This window comes from Dipodomys spectabilis, unplaced genomic scaffold, assembly GCF_019054845.1.
Source record: "Dipodomys spectabilis isolate Male_0828 unplaced genomic scaffold, ASM1905484v1 ptg000043l, whole genome shotgun sequence".
Classification (NCBI taxonomy): Eukaryota; Metazoa; Chordata; class Mammalia; order Rodentia; family Heteromyidae; genus Dipodomys; species Dipodomys spectabilis.
In genome coordinates this window covers 12,753,591-12,778,472 of record NW_024870720.1, presented here as the reverse complement: position 1 = coordinate 12,778,472, position 24,882 = coordinate 12,753,591, and the positions used below count along the sequence as shown (strand labels likewise).

Here is a 24,882-nt window from a genome sequence, read left to right as displayed (position 1 = left end):
TCAAAGAACATAATTAAACCATATTTTATTGCAAATGAAAAATATACAGAAGCATTTAAAAACTGTAAACTTTCTAAAATGAACAGTGTTTATAAACATTTAAAAAATATAAATTCTTTATGAACATAGTTTATTCAAAATATTTGAGAACATTTAACATATATTTATACAAATTATTGTTTACAAAGTTTTGGAAAGGTGAAAATAGTATTTATAGTTCAGTTTTGTTGGTTTTATTAAGAAAGAATAGCATTTATAGTTCAGTTTTGTGGTTTTATTAAGAAAGATTTTTTTGGTGCAGTAATTTTTTATTGATGCCAAGATAGCATAATGATAGAATTCACATTCATTAGCATTGTTTAAAGTTAGTATTTAGCTCATGGAATAAAATAGAAAAGATGAGGGATTTATACAAAATGGTACTCAGTATCCATAGGTCTTAAATAATAAGACTAATAATTAAGTACTCATTATCTATAAGGTATGATGCCACAGGGGCTTCCCATGGATTGGACCCAATAGTTTTGAAAGTAAATGTTAATTTAATTTCACATTTCTAAATCTAAAGGGCTTTATGAACATACTGTAACTTGAATTAAAAATAAACTTGGCTGGACTTTAGAGGCGAGAATATGAGGGTCATGGTTGTGGCCAGCCCAGGCAGAAAAGTTTGATTGATTTTCAACTCATATCTGAGCACAGTGGCACACACCTGAATCATCCTCTACTACATGGGAGGCTGAGATTGAGAGGATAAAAAGTCCATGAGACTTCCCTCTCTACTGAGGGGAACGGGTTCGATTTTCAGCACCACATAAGCAGCAAAAGCTGAAAGTGGTGCTGTGGCTCAAGTGGTAAAGTGCTAGCCTTGAGCTGAAGAGCTGAGAGACAGTGCCCAGGCCCTGTGATGGCACGAGCCTGTGATCCCAGAGACAATAGGAAGCCTAAAAGAAGGCAGAGCTTAGCTTAAGCTTGTGCTCCCACAGAGAGCAAGACCCTATCCTAAAAATAATCAACAAAAAACAGGGTTGGAGTCCTAACTAAGCAGTATAGCACCATCCTAGCAAGTGCAAGGCCCTGAGGTTACACCCCCTGTGCTATCCTCCCCCTACGCACGTGTGCGCGCGTGCACACACACACACACACACACACACACACAGAGCAAAATTATAAATTAAAAAAAAACGTATCAGAATTCGGAGAAAATTTCAATTTGTTCTGTGCTAGCACAGCTAGTGGCCTCAATGCTGCATGTACCTATATATATTCACAAAATAAATCCTAAGCTATGCGTGAGATGACCAATAAAGTATGTATGTTAAAATGCAAATATGTATGAGATCACCAGCTTAGACTACCACAATGCGAATACATGAGTCCAGCATTACACTCTTCCTTAGACAGTATCTTCGGATTTGGGAAAAATTCATTTTTGACATAAGATTTCCAATAACATTTTGACATTTTTAATGCCTAGGCTTACAGCAGTTTTTACACAGATCTTTGCAAATAGTTCACTGTTTGACAACATTAAGTTTTTCTCAGTCTTCCTGCTGTCAACACCAACTAATTTTCCAACCCCAAACACATTGATCCTTGTGTTCTAGAAACCTATGACCTAAAGCATCAAGGGCATAACATGACATTTCAGGTGTCAAATAACAGATGACCATTAATAAATGTCTGAAGCCTAAATTCACTAGAGTAGAGAACCCATGCCGCTTCAGGTTAGATGTCAAGGAAAATGTCATTAATTTCTTCACCAAGGAGGTGTTCTGGGAGAACCAATGGGATTGTTAAAACTAAAAAGAAAAATGTTAAAATAATTTTTACAATTTTCGAACACACTCTTTCCAGAAGACACTTTTCCTACAAACTAGAGTTTGTTGCTGATAGATCTGATAGACAAATAATCAGCAATTGGCTAGGGAAGGTGTATTTCACCTAAGGTATCAACCCATGCAACCATCATGGGTTATCAGTCTTCAAAAACAGTGCACTGAACTATGCTCAGCACTAAACTCTGCTGAAAACTCTAAGATGGTCATTTCATCTCAGATTACCATCCGTTGTGACTATCATTTGTGGTTCAATAGAATTAGAAATGCTAAAGTTCAGTTTACTAAGTAACAGTTTATATTATTACTCTGGGTAGGCTTAAGCTGGTCCCCAAACAAAAACAAAACAGAAAACAAAAGGAGATAAAACAAAAACCCTCAAGGGACAATGCCAAGGCCCTGAGTTCAAGCCCCAGGACAGGCACAAAACAACAACAGACCCCCCTCTAAAAAAATAATAATATTTGATGTTAAAGCAGAACATAATTGAGTCCACCTAAAGTTTTCCTTAAAAATTTTTAATTTAAGAATACCGTTTTTAACAAAATACGTTTTGTTAGAATTTTTATTTTGAAAAGTAAGTTTAAATATAAGACAGCTAATTTCTCTTCCACAAACATAAGTAAGCGGGAGGGAATCTGCTCATACACAGTAAACCACCTAAAGTGCAATTCCTGCCATCATCTAGAATGAGGCAGAAAGGATAAATAAACATTTTAATGAGCAAAAGGTATTTCCTGTTGTAGCCTTGGAGGTCTCAACATTTTGTTTCCCCTGAAAGTTCACTGGCTAGAGACACTCATCAGTAAGTTGTATGGAAAATATGACTGGGATGAATTGAACTGAAAAAGCAAACTGCTACTTACCTATTTTTAAGTCAGTACCTAATTATAATTTCCTTACTAAGGATGAGGAAATACCAAATTTTCAAAAGAGATTTATTCAGGTTCTTTTTTTTTTTTGTAGTTGCTTCCACATAGTCTTAGAAAACTCACTCATTAGGAATAAAACACCTGAGAAATGCTGAAGTACTTTAGCCTCCTGATATGCTATGGTGGTTATTGATGAAATAGCTCTATGTCAGAAATCACCTCTGGGATAAAAATAAAAGGAAGGAGCAAAGTAAATGAGAGTAACTCAGAACTGAGTTCTACAGATGGTCCTTCTTGTTTTACATCACCCAGGCCTGTGTTTAAAGGAATATGTGGACACAGTAATTTGTGAGAGCTTGGATTTGGAGGACAAGGAAAAAATGTGCTTTCTTTACCTGTGGTGTAAAATATTTTTTCTCCTTCTTCCATTCTCCTCCCTTTAATTAGTGATAAAGGCCTCTGATATATAAAAAAATTACATTCCTAAGATCATTATCAGTGGTATATCTTGGGCATTCATGACCACTAGGAGTAGGTTTCCCAAAGCAGTCCTGTGTTTTTCTTTACCAATTCACCTACCCATTATCTAGTTTAAGAAGAATGAAGTTGTAAAAGGGAGGACAAAGCACGAGTATCTTCTCACCTCTTGGGACATTATGACTTGTTAGATGATGGTGACTGACACTCTGCCTACCAGAACACAGCTAACTTGATCTATTGAGTTCCCACCAATCTAAAAAAAAGCAAACAAAGAAATGAGATCACAGGCAGAGCCAGGTCATTTGTGGCTAGAAGACAAGATTATTCTGAAACATACACGACTGTTGAAGGCTTTTCTATTTAAGGAATGTTTCAAACGTTGGAGAATGAAAAGCTGCAGAAGTCTTTTGGGGGAACATCAAAACTTGAGTTTCAAAGTTAAGGGTCAAACAAAACCTTCTTTCTTCAGCCCCACATGTGAAGTATTTATAGACATGTTATAAACAGTAGCTTTCCCAGTAGTCCTTCCAAGAGTAAGTCTTTCTTCTCTCCAAGTATCAGGATTTATACGGACTTTGATCATCTGTCCTGCTAAACAAGGTAATGTCATCATCATATCCTGTGGTTGGACAGTCTATGTTCTCTAGTAAAACATAATTATTCTCATTGCCATTTGGAGAAACAATGTCTTTCTTGGCAGTGGATGTCAGCTCATTCCACGTAATGTCAGTATTTTTAAATGCATGGAGAAGGAAGATGCCATTGATAATGGTGAGGAACCCACTCAAGGTCCCGATAATATCTCCGGTTTTCATGCCATACCATTCCTGGAACAAGATGGCAGAGCAAGTCACTACCGTGGATGTGAAGAACACATAATAAATGGGAGTCACAAGAGATGTGTTAAAAGTGTCCAGTGCTTTGTTGAGATAGTTAATCTGTGTAGTTACTGAAAGCACAAGCACTGCCAGCAAAACGAAGACCATGGGATTCTTGTAAACTGGCTTCCATTCTAGCAGTTCCTTAATGGCGATTCCCAGGCCCTTGACAGAAGAAACTGAAAATGCTCCAATCAAAGAACAGATTGAAATGTAGACCAGTATATTGTTCTGTCCTTTCTTGGGAGCCACAATCAAAATCAGCACCAAAGAGATCAAGGTTATGATCACAGCAAAGGAAATAAATCCTATTAGGAAGAGAACAGAATTAGAATTGAGAAAACGCTAACAGGACAACAGTTTTCTAAAATCTTGTTAGTCATGAATTTAAAAGCTAGCTATTTTAGAGACAGAAGTAATATTAAGGTAAAAACAGCAACATCCTGTTGTGTAATTATTATCATATAGAGAATATTCACAAACATCTGATTTAAATCTTGCCAATAACTATTTAGAGAGCAAGTAACAAGAATTTGAATTTGAGTGTAAGTCTTTGGCATTGACTAGTTCTATTTTTAACTCCCATTGTTTGGTGGGAGAAGAGTAAACACAAAAAAACTGTCACTTTTTCAGAAGACTTATAATAATAAGAAAACTTATTGTGTCTCATAATCCTTGTAAGATACCATTAAATCATCATTAACTATCAGGTGCTGGTAGCTCATGCCTATAATCCTAGCTACTCAGGAGCCAAAATAGGATGATCACAGTCCTGGCAGGAAAGTCTGTGACACTCTTATCTCCGATTAACCACCAGAAAACAGGAAGTGGCGCTACTAGCCTTGAGCAAAAAGAGCTCAGGGACAATGTCTAGCCCCAGGATTGACCACAACAACAACAAAAAAAATTATTTGATGTCAGCTGTGGTAATATATATCTGTGTTCCCAGTGATCAGAAGGCTGAGGAGGAAGATTGCAAGTCCAAGGTTAGTTTGGGCTACATAGTAAGTCTTAAAGCAACAACAAATAAAACAGAGATATTATTTGACGAGGTGAGAAAGAAGAGCAGAATCTCAGTATTTCTTTAGACTGAATCACAGACCTGGGTCTCTCAACTTTATTTCCATTTCATGCAAAGAAGTGACTTCCTCTTCTTGTGGGGCATGAATAACCATCACAGTTGACCCCAGTATACATAATATGCAGCCAATTTTGCCATGAATGTTCAAGTGCTCATTTAAAAAATAGGAAGACAATATTGCACTGTTGGGAAAGAAGAAAATTAAATCACCAGGGCTTAATTGCCTTTTAATTCCGTGGCAGCTGAGAAGTCATGCTGGGGTGCATACCAATGAGCTGACCTGAATATGCTACATGATACTGAAAAAGCAGTTAGCTTTAGGCTTGGAAGTGGCCAACCAACTCTGGTTCATTGCTGTTATGTTATATCTGAAGATCTATCATCCTGTTATCTCCTGTGCTTTCTGGGTGCTCTTGTGCAATTCATTTTCATTTACTCCATCTTCTCTTGCTTGCAAAGTCAAGCAAAATAAAAGAGCCTTTATATCTTCCTAGCACGATAAAGAGTAAGAATCCCTTAAGAGAAGTAATTGGGTCCAGAAGAGGTTCGGATTGAAGAATTTTCCCTCCAGATTTTTTTTTTTTGGTCAGTTGTGGGGCCTGAACTCTGGGCCTGGGCACTGTCTCAGCTCGTCAACTCAAGGCTAGTGCTCTACCACTTGAGCCACAACACCACTTCTGGCTTTTTCTGCTTATGTGGTGCTGAGGAATCGAACCCAGGGCAAGGCAAGCACTCTACCACTAAGCCATCTTCCCAGCCCTCGCCCAGATTTTTGAATATTTGCATCTATATAAGAAGATCTCTTGGGGAGGACACCCAACTTCAAACACAAAAGTTACATTTTGTATAATCTTTACCTGAGTAGCCTGAGGGTAATTTGATACAATAGTTTTGGTATGCCTGTGGCTAATTCAACCTTTCATATGAAGTCAGGTGTGGAATTTTCCACTTGTGGCATTTGTTCATGTTCCCCTTCTTCAGATGCCCTGCAATTCCAATTAATGATGTCCATTTCTCCCCCAAGACTTCCCTAGAGCTGCCCTCCTGTGGCCACTGAAGAGACTGTAGCCGCAGTGACAAACTGCCTTCACTTCACTGGTAAGTATTTTAAGAATTGTAAGCTTTCTGTGTATTAACTCACTTAATTCTCACAATAATTCTATAAAGAAGGCAAGGAGAGTGGGTAGGCACAATCCTAAACTCTCTCCTAAATACTGATTAATGCATGGAGGCAGAAAGGACAGCAAAATGGTAGCTAAGCTCAACAGTTACCAAACACATTCATAGCGATCATATTATAGACAAACATATCCACAGCCTATACAACAAGAAAATTGTTCCTATTTTGAAGATAAAAGAAATGATAGGGTCTCCAAACACAAGAGTCTTGCAGACAATGTGAGAATGGTAATGAGAGTTGAAATTTAAGACAAGCACTGTGCTTTTTGAAATCTTCTGATAACTACAGTCATTAACAACTCTAACAACAGAAATAATTAAAAGGACTTTGACAGGTGTAAAAAACATAAACGGAAGCAAAAGTCTTCTAGGCTTCACTGACTTATCACAAAGGTAACATACAACTACTTTGTTATCAGGAAGCCCAGATTCATTCTGCCAGTTTTTTCTAAATAATAATTTGATAATTGATTTCCGATTTCTATTATTACTTTTGCAGTCTTCTCAATTAACTTTTATGACCGATCTCTTTTTTCTTTCCTTCCCTTCTTTCCTTCCTTCCCTTCTTTCCTTCCTTCCTTCCCTTCCTCCCTCCGTCTTTCCTTCCCTCCCTCCTTCCTTCCTTCTTCCCCTTCTCTCTTTTTCTCTTTCTTTTTCCCTCCCTCCCTCCCTCCCTCTTCCCCTCCCCTCTCCTCTCCTCTCCTTTCCTTTCCTATTACTGGGGCTTAAACTCAGCCTGGATGCTATGCCTTAGCTTGTTGCTGAAGGCTGGCTGATGCTCTACCACATGAGCCACATCTCTACTTCTGGCTTTTGCTAATTAATTTGAGGTAAGAGTCTCATGGACTTTCGCTTTGCAGATTCTTGAGTAGCTGGGATTGCAAGTATGATCCACTAGTGCCCATTCCTCCTTTCCCTCCTTCCCACTTCCCTTCCTTCCCTCCCTCCTTCCTTCCTCCCTTCCCTTCCCTTCTCTTTTTTCTTTTCTTGGTGGTGTCATATCAAACCCAGGGTTTTGCACATGATAGGTCTGTCATGGACATACTCTCAGCCTAAGAAATAAACTTTTTAACCTCATTTTATTAATCAAGAAGCTAGGTTTCAGCAACCTGTCCAGAAACCTATCCAAAGATTTTCAGGGATCCCAGATATTATTTTGGGTCTTGTGTGCATTGAGAGCCGCATAGGAGAAGATTTTTGTTATGAGATATATTTAGTGTACATTTCTATGGCTGAAGTGTACTACAGTATTAAAATACCCGCAGAAGCCAAGCTCCTGTTGTTTACCTACCTTATGAGAACACTCAGGGCCCCCAGAGGGGTGACCAAGGTGGCAGGGGCAAATGCATAAGCTGCAAAGTTTGCAGTCTCTCCTGCTCCCACTACAAAGCAAGCAGAAACATTCATGTAGAGGATGGATTTATTTCCCAAAAGAGAAAAACAAATGACTCTTGCAAAACAATGGATTTTTATCTTGAAGACACAAATAAATAGCTAAAAGGAATGATTTAACTAGTTTTTTTCTTATGGAAGATGGGAAAAGATTGGTATTAAAGGATGAAGATAAGATGTAAGTATCTGGTGGTATAAACCCAACTAATGGTGACTGAGCAATACACATTTTAAATGACTTTCAATGAAGATTTTAATTACTTTCACACTGAAAACATATCTGATGAGATCTAGCAGAGCTAGCTTTGGAGTACAAATTAACACAACTATTACCACCACCACCAATAACCACCACAACAGAGCAATGTGGAAAATTAGAAGACTTGGAAGAGATCTCGAGGTGGAAGAATAGTCAGAAATTCAGGTCCAAGTAATCAAGCATCTCTGAACTACAGGTAATCTACAAGCAGGTAACAGAATCTCAGCAATGAAGAAGATCAAGTTCCAAGATCAAGTTCTTATCTGTGGAACTCTAGAGTTCCAGGGTATGATACAAATAATCTCTAGAGGGAGGGAAAAAAATAACTCTCCATGAGCTGGGATCTTGAACAGGAACCAAATTATTCTCTCAGATCCCAACAGGGCACTGGCCCGAAGAATGCAGTATTTTATGCTACCCCATTATGCCCAGCAAATCTTTATTGTGGAGAGATAAAAGAACATTAACATGCTTTCTCTTTTTTCTTTTCTGTGGCTATTTGCTACCCTTCCTCTTCTATCTACAGGAATATTTTGCATTAGTATAATATCATAAAAAAATCTAAATGTACAGAACAATTAGGAGACTGCTCTCATAAAAAGAACCATGGAAGTTCACTCACAATATTAAGCTTCCTTTGAATAACTTATGTTGTTTGTATTGTTTAATCTTTGTAGCCAGAGCTTCAAGAAAACACTAACTTCATGACTAAAGTGCCATATGTTTGGCACCAGATGAAACGGCTAGAGTTCGCTTTTCTCCAAGACTGGTATGAGCTTTTTCACATGCCAAGAATAAAATGCCAACTGGGCACCAGTGGGTTCATACCTGTAATCTTATCTATTCGGGAAGCTGAGGTCTGAGTATCCTAGCCTAGAGGTCAGCCCAAAAAGATGTGTTGGAGAGACACTTAGTTCCGATTAATCATCCAAAAGCTGAACATGGAGCTATGGCTCCAGTGGGCAAAAAAGCTAAGTGAGAGCACAGGATCTGATTTCAAGAAAAAGATTAGGCATAAAATATTCTCCTTATATTTTCATTCTGATGGTGCAAGACATCACTCGGATGTCTTTCTGGAACCTTAAGGAGAGTCCTTTCAACTTTATAATGGGAATAGTCCATTAAAAACTGAAAAGTAGTGGCCAGCCATTCACACCTATAATTGTAGCTACTCTGAAAGCTGAGATCTAAGGCCCCAGGATTGGCTCATGTACACGTACACGTGTGTACACACACACACACACACACACACACACACACCAAAACCAAAACAATAAAATCAAATAAAGCCAACCTGAAAGGCCTACACAGATTTAAATTATTTTTACTCATTGTTCATTTAAATCCCACCTTTTACTTATCAGGAAAAGGTTAGTTTCTTCCTTCCACAGGATCTTGCAAATACTGAAAAACATGACTCCCTTTTGGAAAACACAGGGAGGTTTTAAGACCTGGACTACAGAAGGAAGTGATCTGTGGTAAAAACTTACAATGTGTGACGCCCTATCTTTGAGGGTGTCATGCTTGGGATTTAAGAAGGCTTAGAGGAGGGAAGGAAGCAGATAAACTGCCTTTCCTGTGGACATCACAGGAACATTTAGGAAGGGCGTCAATAGCTCTTAGGAGCACTTTAAGAGAGGTTTTGCAAAGTGAGCCTTTGGAGAGGGAGAGCAGGGCCAGCCTTCATCTTCTCCTCATTTTTTCTACAGTCCACAGCCAGAAAATCTTTTCATTTAGCCATGTTTGGTCCTGATATGGCAAATATACCCATCCCTAAGGAATCATGTGTCTAGGATAGTCACAGACTCAAAGTATGAGCTGTGAAGATACAGAAGGAAAATATTTCTCTCAGTTTTTAATTTATATTTTTTGTTGCCTGTGGGGTTTGAACACTGTCCCTGAGTTTTTTTCCACTCAAGGCTAGCACTCTACTACTTGGAGCCATAGCACCACATCCAGTTTTCTGGTGGTTACTTGGAGATAAGACTTTCCTGCCCAGGCTGGCTTTGAACCGTGATCCTCAGCCTCCTGAGTAGTTAGATTACAGGTTTAGAGCCACCAATGCCCAGCTTCCCTCAGTTTTTAAGAAAATTATTTCATGGTCTCATGGTTACATTACACATTTACAATATACTCAAATCAATCTCTCTCCTATCACCCTCCCCCAAACCATTTCAAAAGGGTTAATTGTTCTATATTCACAGTTGCCAATAATCTCATTTTTTTCCTTCAATACTTTTGCAATGGAATACAGAATAAGTTAGTGATAAAATACAATGTTGCAAATATCAACTTTTCCCTTTGAACTGCATAACAATATTGAAAAAACAGCAGTGTATGGAGTACCCACACACAAATAAACTATGGATGCAAGTATTACAGGTGAGGTGATAGAAAGCAGCTACCATGAACTAAGAAGAAATGTAGAGGAAACTGAAAATGGAAGAAGATACATTTTTTTCTCATGGAAAACATTGTAATTAAACACCCTACCTGTCTATGTGGCCCCCCAAAGCCATGAAATGCCACAGGATTTTTTTTTCAGTATTCTACCTAACGATTAAAAATAGGCTTCATTCCAGCCTAAGGTGGATCAACAAGATAGTTCTAAAACAGATCATTAACTAATCCACTCAAGCTAGTAAATCTCCCTGTCACCTTCGGATAGGGACTGCTTGTAGATTGGGTTTCAGAAGGGACTTTTGTTCCAAGTCCTTCACACTTCACTAAAAACTTGTGCCAGGGTAAAAAATCATTGTTATTCTCATACCAGGTTTTCCTAATATACTTTCCTATCATGTTCACTAGTTTCAAGTCAAGCTTTGATTTTTCTTTTGCTATGTAATCTATGTAATACACTTAACACTTTATAAATGAGCATGATTCTAGTAGTAAACTTACTGGACAGTAGTCCGGCCCACCAAAGCCATTCCTTGAGGTAAGAATGTCCACCTTGTCCTGGAAAAACACCAAAAAAAATTAAATTCTAAATCACAGAAGGGAAAAAGAATTGACATGTAGGAGAGGCATTAAATCATGGTTTGAAAAGGCAGAGATCAAGTGTAAGATCAAGTTGGTAAATCGTAGTCTTTGAATTTATTTACTTGGTCATTTTCAGAGATCTTTTAAGGCATCCTATTAGGTTTCTTCTTTCTTCCTCTTCCTCCTTCTTCTTCATTTGTTAGTCATCAGGTTCATTGCATTCAAATCAGTCAGATGTGTGGACATTGAATATTATCAACTCAACATTTCATTTTAGTCATGGTTCAAATTAAAAACAGAAAACCATAACTTAGAAAATACACTAGCACTTAGCAGACTTCTAAGGGAAGATGCCAGTTGAACCAAGACTTTTTCTGAGAGTTTGGATTAGTCAAGTGAAATGTGCTGTCTACCAAAAAGAATGAAAGCTTTTCTAGTCATTCGGTCACTTCTCCTACCATCTCAATCTGTGACCTGAAATCCTTGTGTTATGTGTGCTGTATGTTATGAGTAAGTTCTCCAAGAACCATAGGAGTCACAATGATAGATACAAAAATAAAGAATTGTCTCAGCAAGGCAAAATTTACTTTTGGAGAATATGGTATGCCATCAGCCAAAACTCTGGCAAGCAAGCACATAGATCAGGCAGGCTGCTCCCCTATTAATCCCTAATGCAGAGGCCCTGCCTCTCTGCTCAGATTGGTTGAGCTCAGGTTATAATCTTCTTGTGATTGGCTCATTTGAATAGGGTACAAGTAATCTCAAAATATACCCATATCCTCTGCTATTTTTTGAACAGTCTGGGCTATGTCATAATTCCATCTTGAAAAGAAACCCATTTAAGACAAAACCTTACATTTCAAAAATCCTTTCTTATTCCAAAGCTGTTCCTTTTTCCCTGACAAGAGCCAAGCCACCAGGCCAAAGCAGGTTTTTTTTTTTTCTTTGTCAGTCTGGGCCTGAACTCTGGGCCTGGGCACTGTCCCAGAGCTCTTCAGCTCAAGGCGAGCCCTCTACCACTTGAGCCACAGCGCCACTTCTGGTTTTCTGGTGGTTTATCGGAGATAAGACTCTCACAGACTTTCCTGCCTGGGCTGGCTTTGAACTGGATCCTCAGATCTCAGCCTCCTGAGTAGCTAGGATTATAGGTGTAAGCCGCCACCACCCAGCTCCAAAGCAAGAATTTTTAAGCTGCACACTTTGATAGAAAAGAGTTGTTCTCAGGTGTAGAAGATGGAAGTTTCTTTTATTTTTAATATAGTAAAATGTCCAAACTTGTTCTAGATTCTTTAACCTAAACCATCTTGTTTATATAAGTTATAAAGCTTATTTTACAAAGTAGGTAGCTATGTTTATTTAAAATTTGTTTTGCAAAATTTGCAAATGACTAAATTGGAGTCACAATGCAATATTGGAATACAATATTATTGTATAGGTAATAGTTTTGGGGGGTATAAGTGAAATAATATTTACTTCTGTTTGTTTACTGGCTATCCACATTTTTGTTCTTTCATTATCATTTGCAGTTATGCGTTAGTGCATTTCTTCTTTTTTTAATACTAGTATTAGGCTTTGAACTCATATTCACTTGGCTTTCTTATTCACTCTTGGTGGTCTGCTACTTGTATTGTGCCTTCAGTCTGGCATCTTGCTGGTTCATTGGAGATGGAAGCCTAAGCTGGCTTCGAACTGCAATCCTCCAGTCTCAGCCTCCTGAGTAGCTAGGATTATAGGCATGAACCTGGAATCATGTCTCTTGTTTATCTACTTTGACAGTTTTCTGTTTGCATGATAATTTTTTAAGTTTGCTGCACTTTATATATTATGACTAACTTTGATTACGTATTTCCTAATTGTCCCTCAATATACCATTTTACATTTAGTTTACACCAAGGCATTTTCACAGAGGAATATGTATCTCCAAAAAGATTTTTTCTTTAACTTTATGCTTAGAAAGGTGTTCTGTCAGGTTTTTGAAAAGCTTATTTCGTTTAAAGTATAACCCGCAAATTTCTGTACTTTATTTTGCTAAATGGTATAAAATCTATTTTTTCCAATTGTCTTAGTACTTTTAATTGAAAATTGCATATGATGGATTATATATTTAAAAGCTCATATATAATTCTACATGTTTTTGGGGTCCACTTGTAAGTTTTTAATAATCTCTTATTACTTTATCTACTTTTAGTGCAAGTACTAAATTGTTTGAATGGATAAAGTGATATGGTATATTCTAGGGTGGTGCAAATCTCTCAATAGTATTTTCCAGAAGCTTGTTTGTATAATTTTTAGTCATTTTTCTTTACATATGGATCTAAGAAAAATATATGTACTTCATATGATGAAAATGAATAGAGAATTCGTGGCTAATGAAAGATAGTTAAACAGGGCTTACTTAGCATCTTGAATGTTACTATAAATCATGGTGCAATTCTATTACCCTCTAGTCATTGATTCAACAAATATTTATCTTGTGCCCCATGCTGCTGCTACTGCTGTGTGCTGTTCTTGTATACCCACTATCAATAAACAAGTCAACCTGCTCAACAAGAGAAAAACCATACACATACAATACAGATTATTCTATAAATAAGGTAGGAACTCAATAGTGTGATGATAGAGAGTAGCAGAGAGATACAGGAAGTAAGAGAACTGCCCAGACAGGATGGTTACGGAAAGCCTTTCTAGGTTGGTAAAATTTAAGTATAAATCAGAAGGCTGTCTCAGCTGAATGAAAGGCAGGGAAAAGAGTTCCAGCAAAGAGAAAAGACCTCAAGGTAGGAAAGAACTTAAGAGAAAAGTAGGTGACTGGGATGGTAGCACAAGAGGAAGCTAGAGAGGTACCGGAGCCATTTCATGCCAGGTCAGAGACTATAGGAGACACAGCTGGCTTAGTCAAGGACGTAATGGTGAAGATGGAGAGATACTGTTCATGACTAGAACATGGTGATGGTCTCACAGGAAGCTCATTTTGCAGCCAGGAACTTGAATAAGTTCATTTCGTGTGTTTCTTACCCGCTCTAGTAACACCCTTGTTGGCGAGTTGCAAAAGGCCCTTCTTTTTCAATATGAAGCTGGAGCCAATGAAAATACTGGAGCTTATAGCCAGTATCAAGCCCACAAAGAGGCTGTATCTGCTTTCTCCATTGGCTGAAATGTTCAAGTTGGTTATGCTGGAATTCAGGTTTGTGTAGAGGACAGGAGAAGCCAGCAGCTGTGACACATTTGTGATCTCGCACCAAGCTTGGGAGGAGTTCGGACAAAGCAGAGACAGCACATAGCCTAGAAAAAGGAAAAAGGAAATGTCAAGAATACAAGAGGCTTTGTCAATCCTGGCCTCATTTTCACTGTAAGCAGAGAGGTCAATAGGCCTACAGACCTTTTCAGTGTGGCTTATACATGTCCTTAAAACTGATTTTAATTCTTTAGTTTTTGTTTACTTTTACTTTTTACATTTTGATTTTTCTGTGTGTGTGTGTGTGTGTGCAGCACACGTGTGTATCTAACAGTACTGGGGTTGCACTCAGGGCTTTGTACTCTCACTTGGCTATTTCACTCAGCCCTCTACCACTTGAGCCACACCTCCACTTCTGGCTTTCTACTAGTTAATTGGAGATGAGTCTTTTCTGCCTTGACTGGCTTCAAATTGAGATCCTCAGATCTCAACCTCCTGAGTAGCTAGGGTTACAGGCATGAGCCACTGGAGTTAAAATCATGTGTCAATGAGAGAATTCACACGAAAGTCTGGGATTGTCTTATAATTGAGAAGATCTGGCAAACCCTGTGTCTTCACAGAATAGCAACCTGCCAGAACTTAGGGTAGTCTTCCTTTCTTCCTTCCCTCCCTCCCTCCTGCCCTCCCTTCTTCCCTTTCTTCCTCCCTTTCTCCCTTCTTTCCTTCCTCCCTTCCCCTCTCTCTCTCTGTCTCTCTCTCCTCCTACCCCCCATGCCTCTCTCTTATTTCTTTCTTATGCATGTCCTGTGGCTTAAGCTCAGTCCTGGGTGCTGTACTGTGCTTTTTTGCTCAAGGCTAGTGTCTACCACAACGCCCTTTCATCTTTTTTTTTTTTTTTGGTAGTTAATTGGTAATAAGAGTCTTATGAGCTTTCTTGCCCTGGCTTGGAACCATGATCCTCAGATAGCAGCCTTGTGAGTAGCTAGGATTACAGGTGTGAGCCATTGGCATCAGCTGTAATTGTGTAGACAAGGTTTGTGTAGTTCATCACAGTTCCTCACATCCACTTCATTCCCTCACATTATCAGCCTGAGGCTCAGAAAGCAGAGTATGTGATGTGTCAGTGTAGAAAAGGTCACAATAACCTCATTGGCCTACAAATGACCACACTACAGAAAATAAGCTAACTTACTGGGTTAGGTGTAGATTATATAGTACATTTCAGAGGACATGTTTAAAGTGGGTTTAATTTTCCATGTCATTTTTCCCAACAAAAAATGATTTTTCAAGTCCATTAATCAAATTTTTCCAAAATGAAATATAATTTAATAGAAAATGGAATTAATCATCATTATGATTCAAATAAGCATGTAAAATCACTGAAGTAGTGAGTTGGAATCCCAGTATTTGGGCTTCCATGGCTAAATGCTAAAGTACACATGAAAACATTTTATACTAGATAATACATGTTTTTTTTTTATAATCTGCTTGCCACTTGACCAGCTCAAACAAGGTGACGTTGTGACTAAAAATTCTACTCTTTTGTTTTCCTTCTACAAAATTAAATTATCTTGATATGAATTATTCTAAACAAAAAAAGCAAGGGAAAGTTGCTAATACCAATTTGGAATTCAATTCAATTCAATGAAACACTAATTTTACAAAACAAATATTTGGAGAAAGCATGTGAACCTAATAAAAAATAGTTTGACCAAATAAGGTCTTAGCAAAAACAGTGACTCTATGAATTTCCATAAAGCATTGTGAAGTCATCTGAACTTTACCACATACAAGATTAGGAGCAATCAAGTTTAGGTCTAGAATATAGTAAAAATAATTAAATTCAAAGTTTTGATGACTATTGTTTCATTTATAATTTGTAAGTGAACCAACATTATTTCAGACATACAGCATAAATTCTGGGTCAAAACTTCTAAACATTCCAAGGAGAATGATACTACTTGAACAATATTTTATAACATTAAGGAATATTCAGGTAGATTGTTTTAGTAAGAACACCTGTATGTTTTCATGCATGAGAGCCCTTGGTAATATCTCATCTGAACCCCAGAAATAAGCTGGATGTGGCTGAGAGTGCATACCTACAATCCTAGCACTTGGGAGATGAATGCCAGAGGACAGCAAATTGAAGGCCATCCTTGGTCTCGACAGCTTGAGGCTATGTCTCAAAAAAACTAAGCCCAGCCAAAGGAACAACAACAAGAACAACAAGAAGGTCCAAAACTTGAAGAAACAAGACCAAGAACAAAAACAAAACCGAAAAAACCACAGGAAATAGGAAGTGAATATGTACATTTTGGTAAGAATTCTGATTATTTTCATTCCAGAGGAAACTTCTGACTGGACTTTCCAGTGACTTGGGTGCATTCATGTCACTTAGTATGTAGTTAACATAACCATTCCAAAACTTCATCTCTGAAATCAGGAGTGGGTGGCCCTCATTCCAGTGGAACAATATTCCTTCTAAGCTGTTGACATAGCAAAAAGTTTCCTGCATTTTAGGGGGTGGGGTGGGGAAGAGGGTGATAAGGGAGAGCAAATAATCTTTGTAGCATTTTCCAAGTTCTCATTGTGTAGTAGTAGAGTACTGAGAGTTTTGTGGCAGAAAAAAAACTAATAAAAATTGTCTGGTTACCGACCTTAGAACCTAAATTACTTTATGATTTGGGTGCATGTTAGGGAACAAGCTGACAGCAGATATGACGGAAGGAGGGAGGGAGGGACTGGACTGTTGGGTTAGTGGGTGTGGAGTACACAGAGGCACAAGGGAGCAACACTGAGCAGAGTGTGTGGGCAGAGACTTCAGAGTGGCTGAGAGGAATCAAAGCTATCTTGAATCAGAGCTGGTTTCTCAAGATACAAGTGAGCAGAGACATTATGCAGGACCTTCCATCTAGACTTTATTCAACATAGAAAGAAAGGGTCTATTATTTCCTTATTTATTTATTTTGATAGACACTGTCAATATCCTTCTAAAGTAACTATGCCAAATCATATTTTGCCATTACAGAGCTTGTATAACTCCTTTGATGTTATTTTTCCTAATACTGAGTGATGAATAGGTAGAAAATATGCCAGTTATAAAGAAAAATAAATATACACCAATGTATCAGCCATCCAATACAAGAAATATTACCCATTGGAGGTAACAAGTATTCTGATTTTCTCTTTAATAACCCTTTGTGTAAGCACACTGAAATGCATTATCACAATAAAACCACCACTACCACCTCCCACCTCCACCTCCTCCTCCTCCACCTCCTCCTCCTCCTCCTCCTCCTCCTCCTCCTCCTCTTCCTTCTCCTCTTTCTCCTTTTGTTGCTGGTACTAGGGCTTGAACTCAGGGTCTTCTGTTTTTGCTCAAGGCTGGTGCTCTATCACTTGAGCCACACCTCTACTTCCAGATATTTTTTTCTGGTTAGAGATACAAGTCTTGGGAATTTATCTGGGCTGGCTTCGAACCTCAATCTTCAGATCTCAGCCTCCTGAGTAGCTAGAATTATGGCATGAGACACCAGCACACAGGCTCTCCTTGCATTCTTGATGAATACTGTTTTAAAAATAAAATAACATTTAAAATGGGAATGAAATTTCAAAACCTATTGGGAAAAAAATCCTTTGCCTTAAAAATCAATTTCCTCTCTATGATTACAACTTTCAATAATACCTTATTTTTGCAACTCATAAAAATATAATCATGGAATGTGTTCTTTGACTTGCTTGCCCTTGAAGTTTATCAGTGCTGACACATGTGGGAAAAAGATTATTTTCTTCCTGTTCTATAGAATTCCACTGTAGAACCATCCTGTAACTAATTTTTCTATTATAGTTGGGGCTCATTTAGGTCATTTGTTTCTGCTTTTACAAACAATACTATTAATGTTCTCATGTTATATTTATCATCATATTTGAAAATTTTTGATCCTATAAAAATAGCATTTGCTATGGTTCAAATCAGTATCTATCTATCCACATGAGTAATACAAGGCAAGGGATTAGGCCTCTATACAGAACTGGCAGTTTTTGTGAGTGGACAAGCCAACCAGAATCAAGGGGAAGAAATCAAAGAAGGAGAAATCATTTACATCAATTTAGAGCAGAATCAGGTTGAAAATAAGGCAAATTTGGAAAAAAAAAATCGATCACAGTAGACATAGCTACACATCAACTCTGAAATGGCTAGGAGGAATGTCCATTATTTCTATTGATAAAAATAACTGAAAAGCTGAAAAGGTGACAGTAATCCTAGCTATTGAGAAGGCTGAAATCTGAGGATCACAGTTCCAAACCAGCTTAGGCAGGAAAATCCATGAGACTGTTATCTCAATAACCACCAAAAAGCCAGAAATGGAGCTATGGCTCAAGTGGTAGAGTACTAGCTCAGAGACAGTGCCCAGGCCCTTAGTTCAAGCCTCAAGACACACACACACACACACACACACACACACAAATTGAAGTTTGAGAATGGAACTCAGTGGTATAATACTTGCCCAATACATACAAGTCCCTGGGTTTGTACCTAGCACTCCAAAAATGTTCAAAACAGAACTAAAAAGATAATGATTTAAAAAAAGTAACTTCTATCTCTAAACAGAATTTCCTCAGAGTCAATGTAGAATCAAGTTCTCAAGGAGGATTGCTCTAGGTTTCCTCCATGAACTACTGCTGTTTTCACACTTTACAATCTGCATATTACAAAGGTCTCTGAATTGTTAAAGACAAAATTCTCTTGAAGTGTGAAGAAAACAACGATCAAAGGTTAAAATATAAAGAACCAGGAAAGGGATTTAAAGAATAAAATAATCTTGTATTGATATAGAGGTATATAGTTCACATCAAATATTAGACAACAATATTACTGGCTTTTGAACAACTTTTAGTGGAGAGTTTTTATTCCTTTTAAGCGCTTGTGTGTGTGAGATCACACGTGTGTGTGCATGCCAGTCCTGTGGTTTGAATTCAGTCTGGGCACTATGTTTTCTTGCTCAAGGCTAGCACACTAACATGTGGGCCACAGTTCTACTTCCCACTTTTTGGTAGTTAATTAGAGACAAGAGTCTCAGACTTTCCTGCTGTACCTGGCTTTGAACCATGATCCTCAGATCTCAGTCTCATGAGTAGCTAGGGTTACAGGCATAAGCCACTGGGGTCCACTTTAAATACTTTTTAATTTTAGTACTTAGGAAATCTTTGCAAGCTGGAAAAGGTGCTTCTAGTTTTCTTATAGAGGTCTAGACAAAATCTTTTTGTGTTGCATCAGACAAGAAGTTATATTTAAATAGAAAAATACATCTCAATAATAAAAAGTATGTTCATTTGGTCGAATCTAAGAGGTGTTTTTTAAGAGTAACATCTTAGAATTCTTAAAATGTATAACACATTTCATCAAAGAGACTATAGAATTCACATGGGCACTACCTTAGTTCTGGCTGCTACAGCAAAATACTGTCAGTTTGGTGATTTAAACATCAGAGTGATTTCTGGAAATCCAAGATTAGGGTATCAATAGATCTCAGTTCTTGGTGACAGCTTTCTTTTTCCTGTATCTCTACACCATAGGAAGACATGTAGCTTGCAGTCTGGCCTTTTTCTAACAAAAACACTGTAAGTCTGAATATCCTTCATCCCCAAATTTAAATGCTATAAAATATGAAACTTTTTGAACAGTGATGTAAAAATTCCACACAAAAAAACATTTGTTTTATGTAAAAAATTACTTAAAATATTGTATAAAATTACCTTCAGACAAGTTGTATAAAGTTTATCTAAAATATTCAAATAAGGAAGTACAAATGGCTAATAAGTACATGAAAAAAAGTTTAACCTCTCTAGCATCAAGGAGATGAAAATCGAAAGTACATTGAGGTTCTATGTCATCCCAATCAGAATGGCTATCATTAAGAAAACAAACAACAACAACTGATGACCAGGATGCAGAAGTAAGGATATTGATGGTTAGGGATGGAACCCTTTATTCATTACTAGTGAGAGTGTAAATTAATCTAGCCATTATGGATATCAGTGTGGAAGTTTCTAAAAAAAATAATGGTACTTTCACAGATCCAAACATAGCACTTCTGGGCACATACCTCCCAAAGACAAAGTCAACTTACTATAAAGATAGCAATATTGTGAATGGTAGCACACTATTCACAATAGTCAAATTATAGCACCAGTTTTGGGCCATATCAATAAATGAATAGAATATGATTACAAACACACACACACAATAGAGTTTTATTCATCCATAAAGAAGAATGAAATTTTACCATATTCAGGAAAATAAATGGAGTTGGAGATCATGTTGTGAATCAAGCCAGTCTCATAAAGGCAAATATAGCATGCTTTCTATCATATGTGGAATCTAGACCAAAAAAAATGGAAAATAAGGGAAAAGAGAGGGTAAAGGAAATAAAAAAGGGGAGGGGCTTGGGAAGATGAATTTGATTGAATGATGCACATGTATGGGAATATCATGAAACTTTTTGTACAATTAATATATGCTAATAAAAATATAGCTTATACTAAAAAAGAAACATACATGAATTTCTTATTGAATTTGGGACTCATCTTTACAATTATCTCATTAATGTGTATGTAAATATTCCCACATTTAAAAAGAAAATCTGAAATACCATTCCTAAGCATTTTGGATATGGGATACTCAATCAGGAATCTCATTCATTAGGTCTGTAGCCTCATGCTCTAGCTACACCATATGAATTTTGAAAGGATACAACCATTCAGTCCATTGCAAGAAGAAATACAGGCCCAAATCATGATTACTTTGATTGCTAATTATGAAACCATATTTAGTCATCTGGACCTCACTTTCTTTATCTGTTAAATGGAGAACTGTCTAATAAAATTCACAGAATTACGTATGAGGATAAACTGACGCTTATATGAACCTGTTTTGAAAGTTGAAGATTATTTACACGTGTATGGGACATATCTTAATCAGTACACAAGACACACAACCAGTTCTCATTAATTTCCTTCTCTTAAAAGCAAATATCAGCTGACCAAGAAGACCACTGAATCAATACTAAGTACTCTTTGTGACATTTTTCTCCACAGGTTGCCTGTAGCCAGGACAAGTGGCCTGCTCCACCAAAGCTAACTTTCAAAACCCCTGGATTCCACAATATTTCCAACCTACTTTCCCCAACCTCAACCCAGGTTGAGGTTGAGAGATGTATTAAGATATATCTACTGTTTGTCCTCTTTGAATCCCATTCTTTGCCCTTTGGTTTCTTCATAATCCTCTACAGTCCCTGGCAAAAAATCTTGATGCAGATAGAGCTTCACAGATGATGGTTTTATTTCTTACATTCTATTTTTCAGGGGGGTCATATTTCTCCATTGTAAAATTCTGTTGGCTGTTGGACGACTCAATTTACAGTCTGTAGAACATGCACAATAATGAAAATCTAAATTAAAAAAATACCCTTCAAACAAATCTAAATTTGACTTTTGTCCTATATTGGGAAAAGAAGATCTTTTAAAGCCTGACTTTATTCTCACATCTCATGGTTGCCTCCTCATTTTGGTCTCAGCTACAATTACCACTTCCTCCAGAGGGCTTTCACTTTAAACACCCCAACATCCTGAATACATTATGTGTCACTCTTAGCACAACTGCAGTTACCTTTTTCTTTCTTTCTTTCTTTTTTTAAACTCATCTGCTCCTTGGATATGATCTGCCATCTGGGAAGCAAGCCGAATGAGAGCGGAATTTTCTCTCTATAGATGCAGGCCAGGGGCACCTTCTTGTAAATCCCTGTCAGCTAGTACCTATGTTAGGGCCTGGTTCATGAGGACTGTTGCTTGTTATTTCAAACAATGAATAAGTGGAAAATTGAAAGCTTATTCCATGCTATCCTTTGAAATTTCATACATGATCCCATCTACACCTACAGTTATACCCTCAGTAGGAATCTTTCCTGTTTTATAGACAAATAAGGTTAGATCTGAGAAGATTGAAGCAAAGCTTCCTCTCTTCCCATCCCTGAAAATATGGATTCCAATTTCTCTAATCTTTTCTGCCAGCTTTCTACACTGTTACCACAGTTAATAACTGGTGTTAAGAACTGATCTTCTTGTTGGAGCTAAATGCATGAGGACAGCAGGAAAACTCCCGGAAGTCAGGCAAGTGGGTACAGTTCACACACCCTCCTGAAGAGCCTTAAGCAAACAAGAGTAGGGTATATTAGTAACAGCCTGGCTTCTTTACGAATGGCACACAAACTGACTTATCAAGGAAATAATTCTAGGCTCAGTTGCCAACACCAATTTCAATTTGGGATTAGTTATTAATTATCCAGGCCGTCTCTCTTCCAAGTGTGTGTTTCCCTTATCTTTCCTATAGGCAGAATTCACTGCTTTTCATTTCATTTTTTTAAAAAACTTTCCTCAGCATAGAAAAAAATTGGAAGAGCCGAGAGGAATCTGAGTAAGTTGCTAGTAACTTTGCAAAGGCATCGTTTTCAGTATGCTGCTCTCTGCCAGGCTCCTCTTTATGTAAACAGGTAAATTAGGAAATTGCAGTCCTAACGATTCAGGAGGCTGTGAGCCCTAAGGTTCGAAGCCAGCCCAGGCTGGAAAGTCTGTGAGATTCTTCTTTCCAATTAACTACCAAAACTCTGGAAGCGGAAGTATGGCTCAAGCGGTAGAGCGCAATCCCTGAGCAGGTAAAGCCAAGTGAGAACACCAGGCCCTGAGTTCAAGCCCCAGTAACCCACCCCACTCCCAACCCTTTGGCCCCCAAACCGGCTCCTAGGATGGGAAAGAAGAAAGCTGGTGGGGTTTGGGCAACACCTGGGGAAGGACAAGAGGCCGCGCCCAGAGACTTTACAGGGCTCAGGAGAGGACCATAAAACCTAGCCCAGCGAGCACGGAGCGAGCACGGAGCGCTTGACCAAGAACAAGCTAGGTTTCCAGTTCCTCTGCGGGAAAGGTTCCCATCTTAAACCGCCCAGGAGTGACGGCGCCGGGCGCGGGGCGCGGGGCGCGGGGCGCGGGGCCGGGTTCCGGAGCCAGGCCCCAGGGTTAGAGACGCTCCATTCCAAAAAGAGCAGGAAGCCGGCGTCTGTCCGACCCCTGCGGAGACCGCACCCTGCCTGGGCGTGGGGTCCCCGGCACTCCCCCTACCCTCCGCCCCGCGGGATCCCGGGCACGCCACCCCCCCCGCCCCGCCCCGCGGGGTCCCCGGCACGCCCCCTACCCTCCGCCCCGCGGGGTCCCCGGCACGCCCCTACCCTCCGCCCCGCGGGGTCCCCGGCACGCCACCCCCCAACCCGCCCCGCGGGGTCCCCGGCACGCCCCCTACCCTCCGCCCCGCGGGGTCCCCGGCACGCCCCCCGCCCCCGTCCCGCGGGGTCCCCGGCACGCCCCTACCCTCCGCCCCGCGGGGTCCCCGGCACGCCACCCCCCCCCCCCCCCGCCCCACGGGGTCCCCGGCACACCCTCCGCCCCGGCCCTGCGTGGTCCCCGGCCCGCCCCCGGCCCCCGCCCCACGGGGTCCCCGGCACGGCCCCCGTCCCGCGGGGTCCCCGGCACGCCCCCTGCCCCCGTCCCGCGGGGTCCCGGCACGACCCCCGTCCCCGCCCCGCGGGGTCCCCGGAACGGCCCCCGTCCCCGCCCCGCGGGGTCCCCGGAACGGCCCCCGTCCCCGCCCCGCGGGGTCCCCGGCACGGTCCCCGTCCCGCCCCTCACTCCCGTCCCGCGGGGTCCCTGGCACGGTCCCCGTCCCGCCCCTCACCCCCGTCCCGCGGGGTCCCCGGCACGGCCCCCCACCCCCGCCCCGCGGGGTCCCCGGCACGGCCCCCACCCCCGCCCCGCGGGGTCCCCGGCACGCCCCCCCACCCCCGCCCCGCGGGGTCCCCGTCCCGCCCCTCACCCCCGCCCCGCGGGGTCCCCGGCACGGCCCCCCACCCCCGCCCCGCGGGGTCCCCGGCACGGCCCCCCACCCCCGTCCCGCGGGGTCCCCGGCACGGCCCCCCACCCCCGTCCCGCGGGGTCCCCGGCACGGCCCCCGCCCCCGCCCCTCACCCCCGCCCCGCGGGGTCCCCGGCACGGCCCCCGTCCCCGCCCCGCGGGGTCCCCGGCACGGCCCCCACCCCCGTCCCGCGGGGTCCCCGTCCCGCCCCTCACCCCCGTCCCGCGGGGTCCCCGGCACGGCCCCCGTCCCCGCCCCGCGGGGTCCCCGGCACGGCCCCCGCCCCCGCCCCGCGGGGTCCCCGGCACGGCCCCCGTCCCCGCCCCGCGGGGTCCCCGTCCCGCCCCCCACCCCCGTCCCGCGGGGTCCCCGGCACGGCCCCCGCCCCAGGTGACGTCAGCCGCGGACTGTGGAAACGAGTCTGAGTCAGAGGAAAAGTTCTCCGGCGACACAGGCGCGCGGCCGAGCATCCGAGCGTCCTACCGCACCCCGGCGCCGCCCCTCGCTCGGGCCGAGTCCCGCCGGCCTTTCCGAGGGTCTCGGGCAGCGGTAAACATCCGTGCGCCGGCGGGGCGTGTGAATAAACCACGGCGCGCACGCCGCACATCCGGCCCGCGCGTCCTCGCTGCCCCCCCCCCCCCCCCGGAACGCCCACCTGGTCCTTCCCCAGCCCGAAGTCAGAGTCCTCCACACTCACCTTCGCGGCAGGGCGCTCCCGGCGGCAGCCTCACCTGTCGCCCCATGTCGGGGTCGGGGTCACCGGGCTTTCCCGGCTCCGGCACTCG

At 41.1% G+C, this 24,882-nt stretch overlaps 1 protein-coding gene across 2 annotated transcripts; it reads right to left on the bottom strand.

The window, feature by feature from the left end:
* Nucleotides 1-10: 10 nt before the first annotated feature.
* Nipal1 (NIPA like domain containing 1) lies at nucleotides 11-24,882 on the bottom strand. Of its 2 annotated transcripts, XR_006147249.1 has the most exons (7): nucleotides 24,795-24,882; nucleotides 13,977-14,243; nucleotides 10,881-10,937; nucleotides 7,620-7,710; nucleotides 5,171-5,331; nucleotides 3,354-4,376; nucleotides 11-1,802 (listed from the first exon to the last, which is right to left on the bottom strand). XR_006147249.1 is itself a non-coding variant. In XM_042678471.1 (6 exons), exons 1-6 carry the CDS (start codon nucleotides 24,838-24,840, stop codon nucleotides 3,748-3,750), a joined length of 1,251 nt encoding a protein of 416 aa, XP_042534405.1. In that variant the 5' UTR covers nucleotides 24,841-24,882; the 3' UTR covers nucleotides 2,263-3,747. The 2 variants fall into 2 exon arrangements, 1 of the variants encoding a protein (XP_042534405.1); XM_042678471.1 differs by lacking the exon at nucleotides 11-1,802 and having other exon boundaries at nucleotides 2,263-4,376.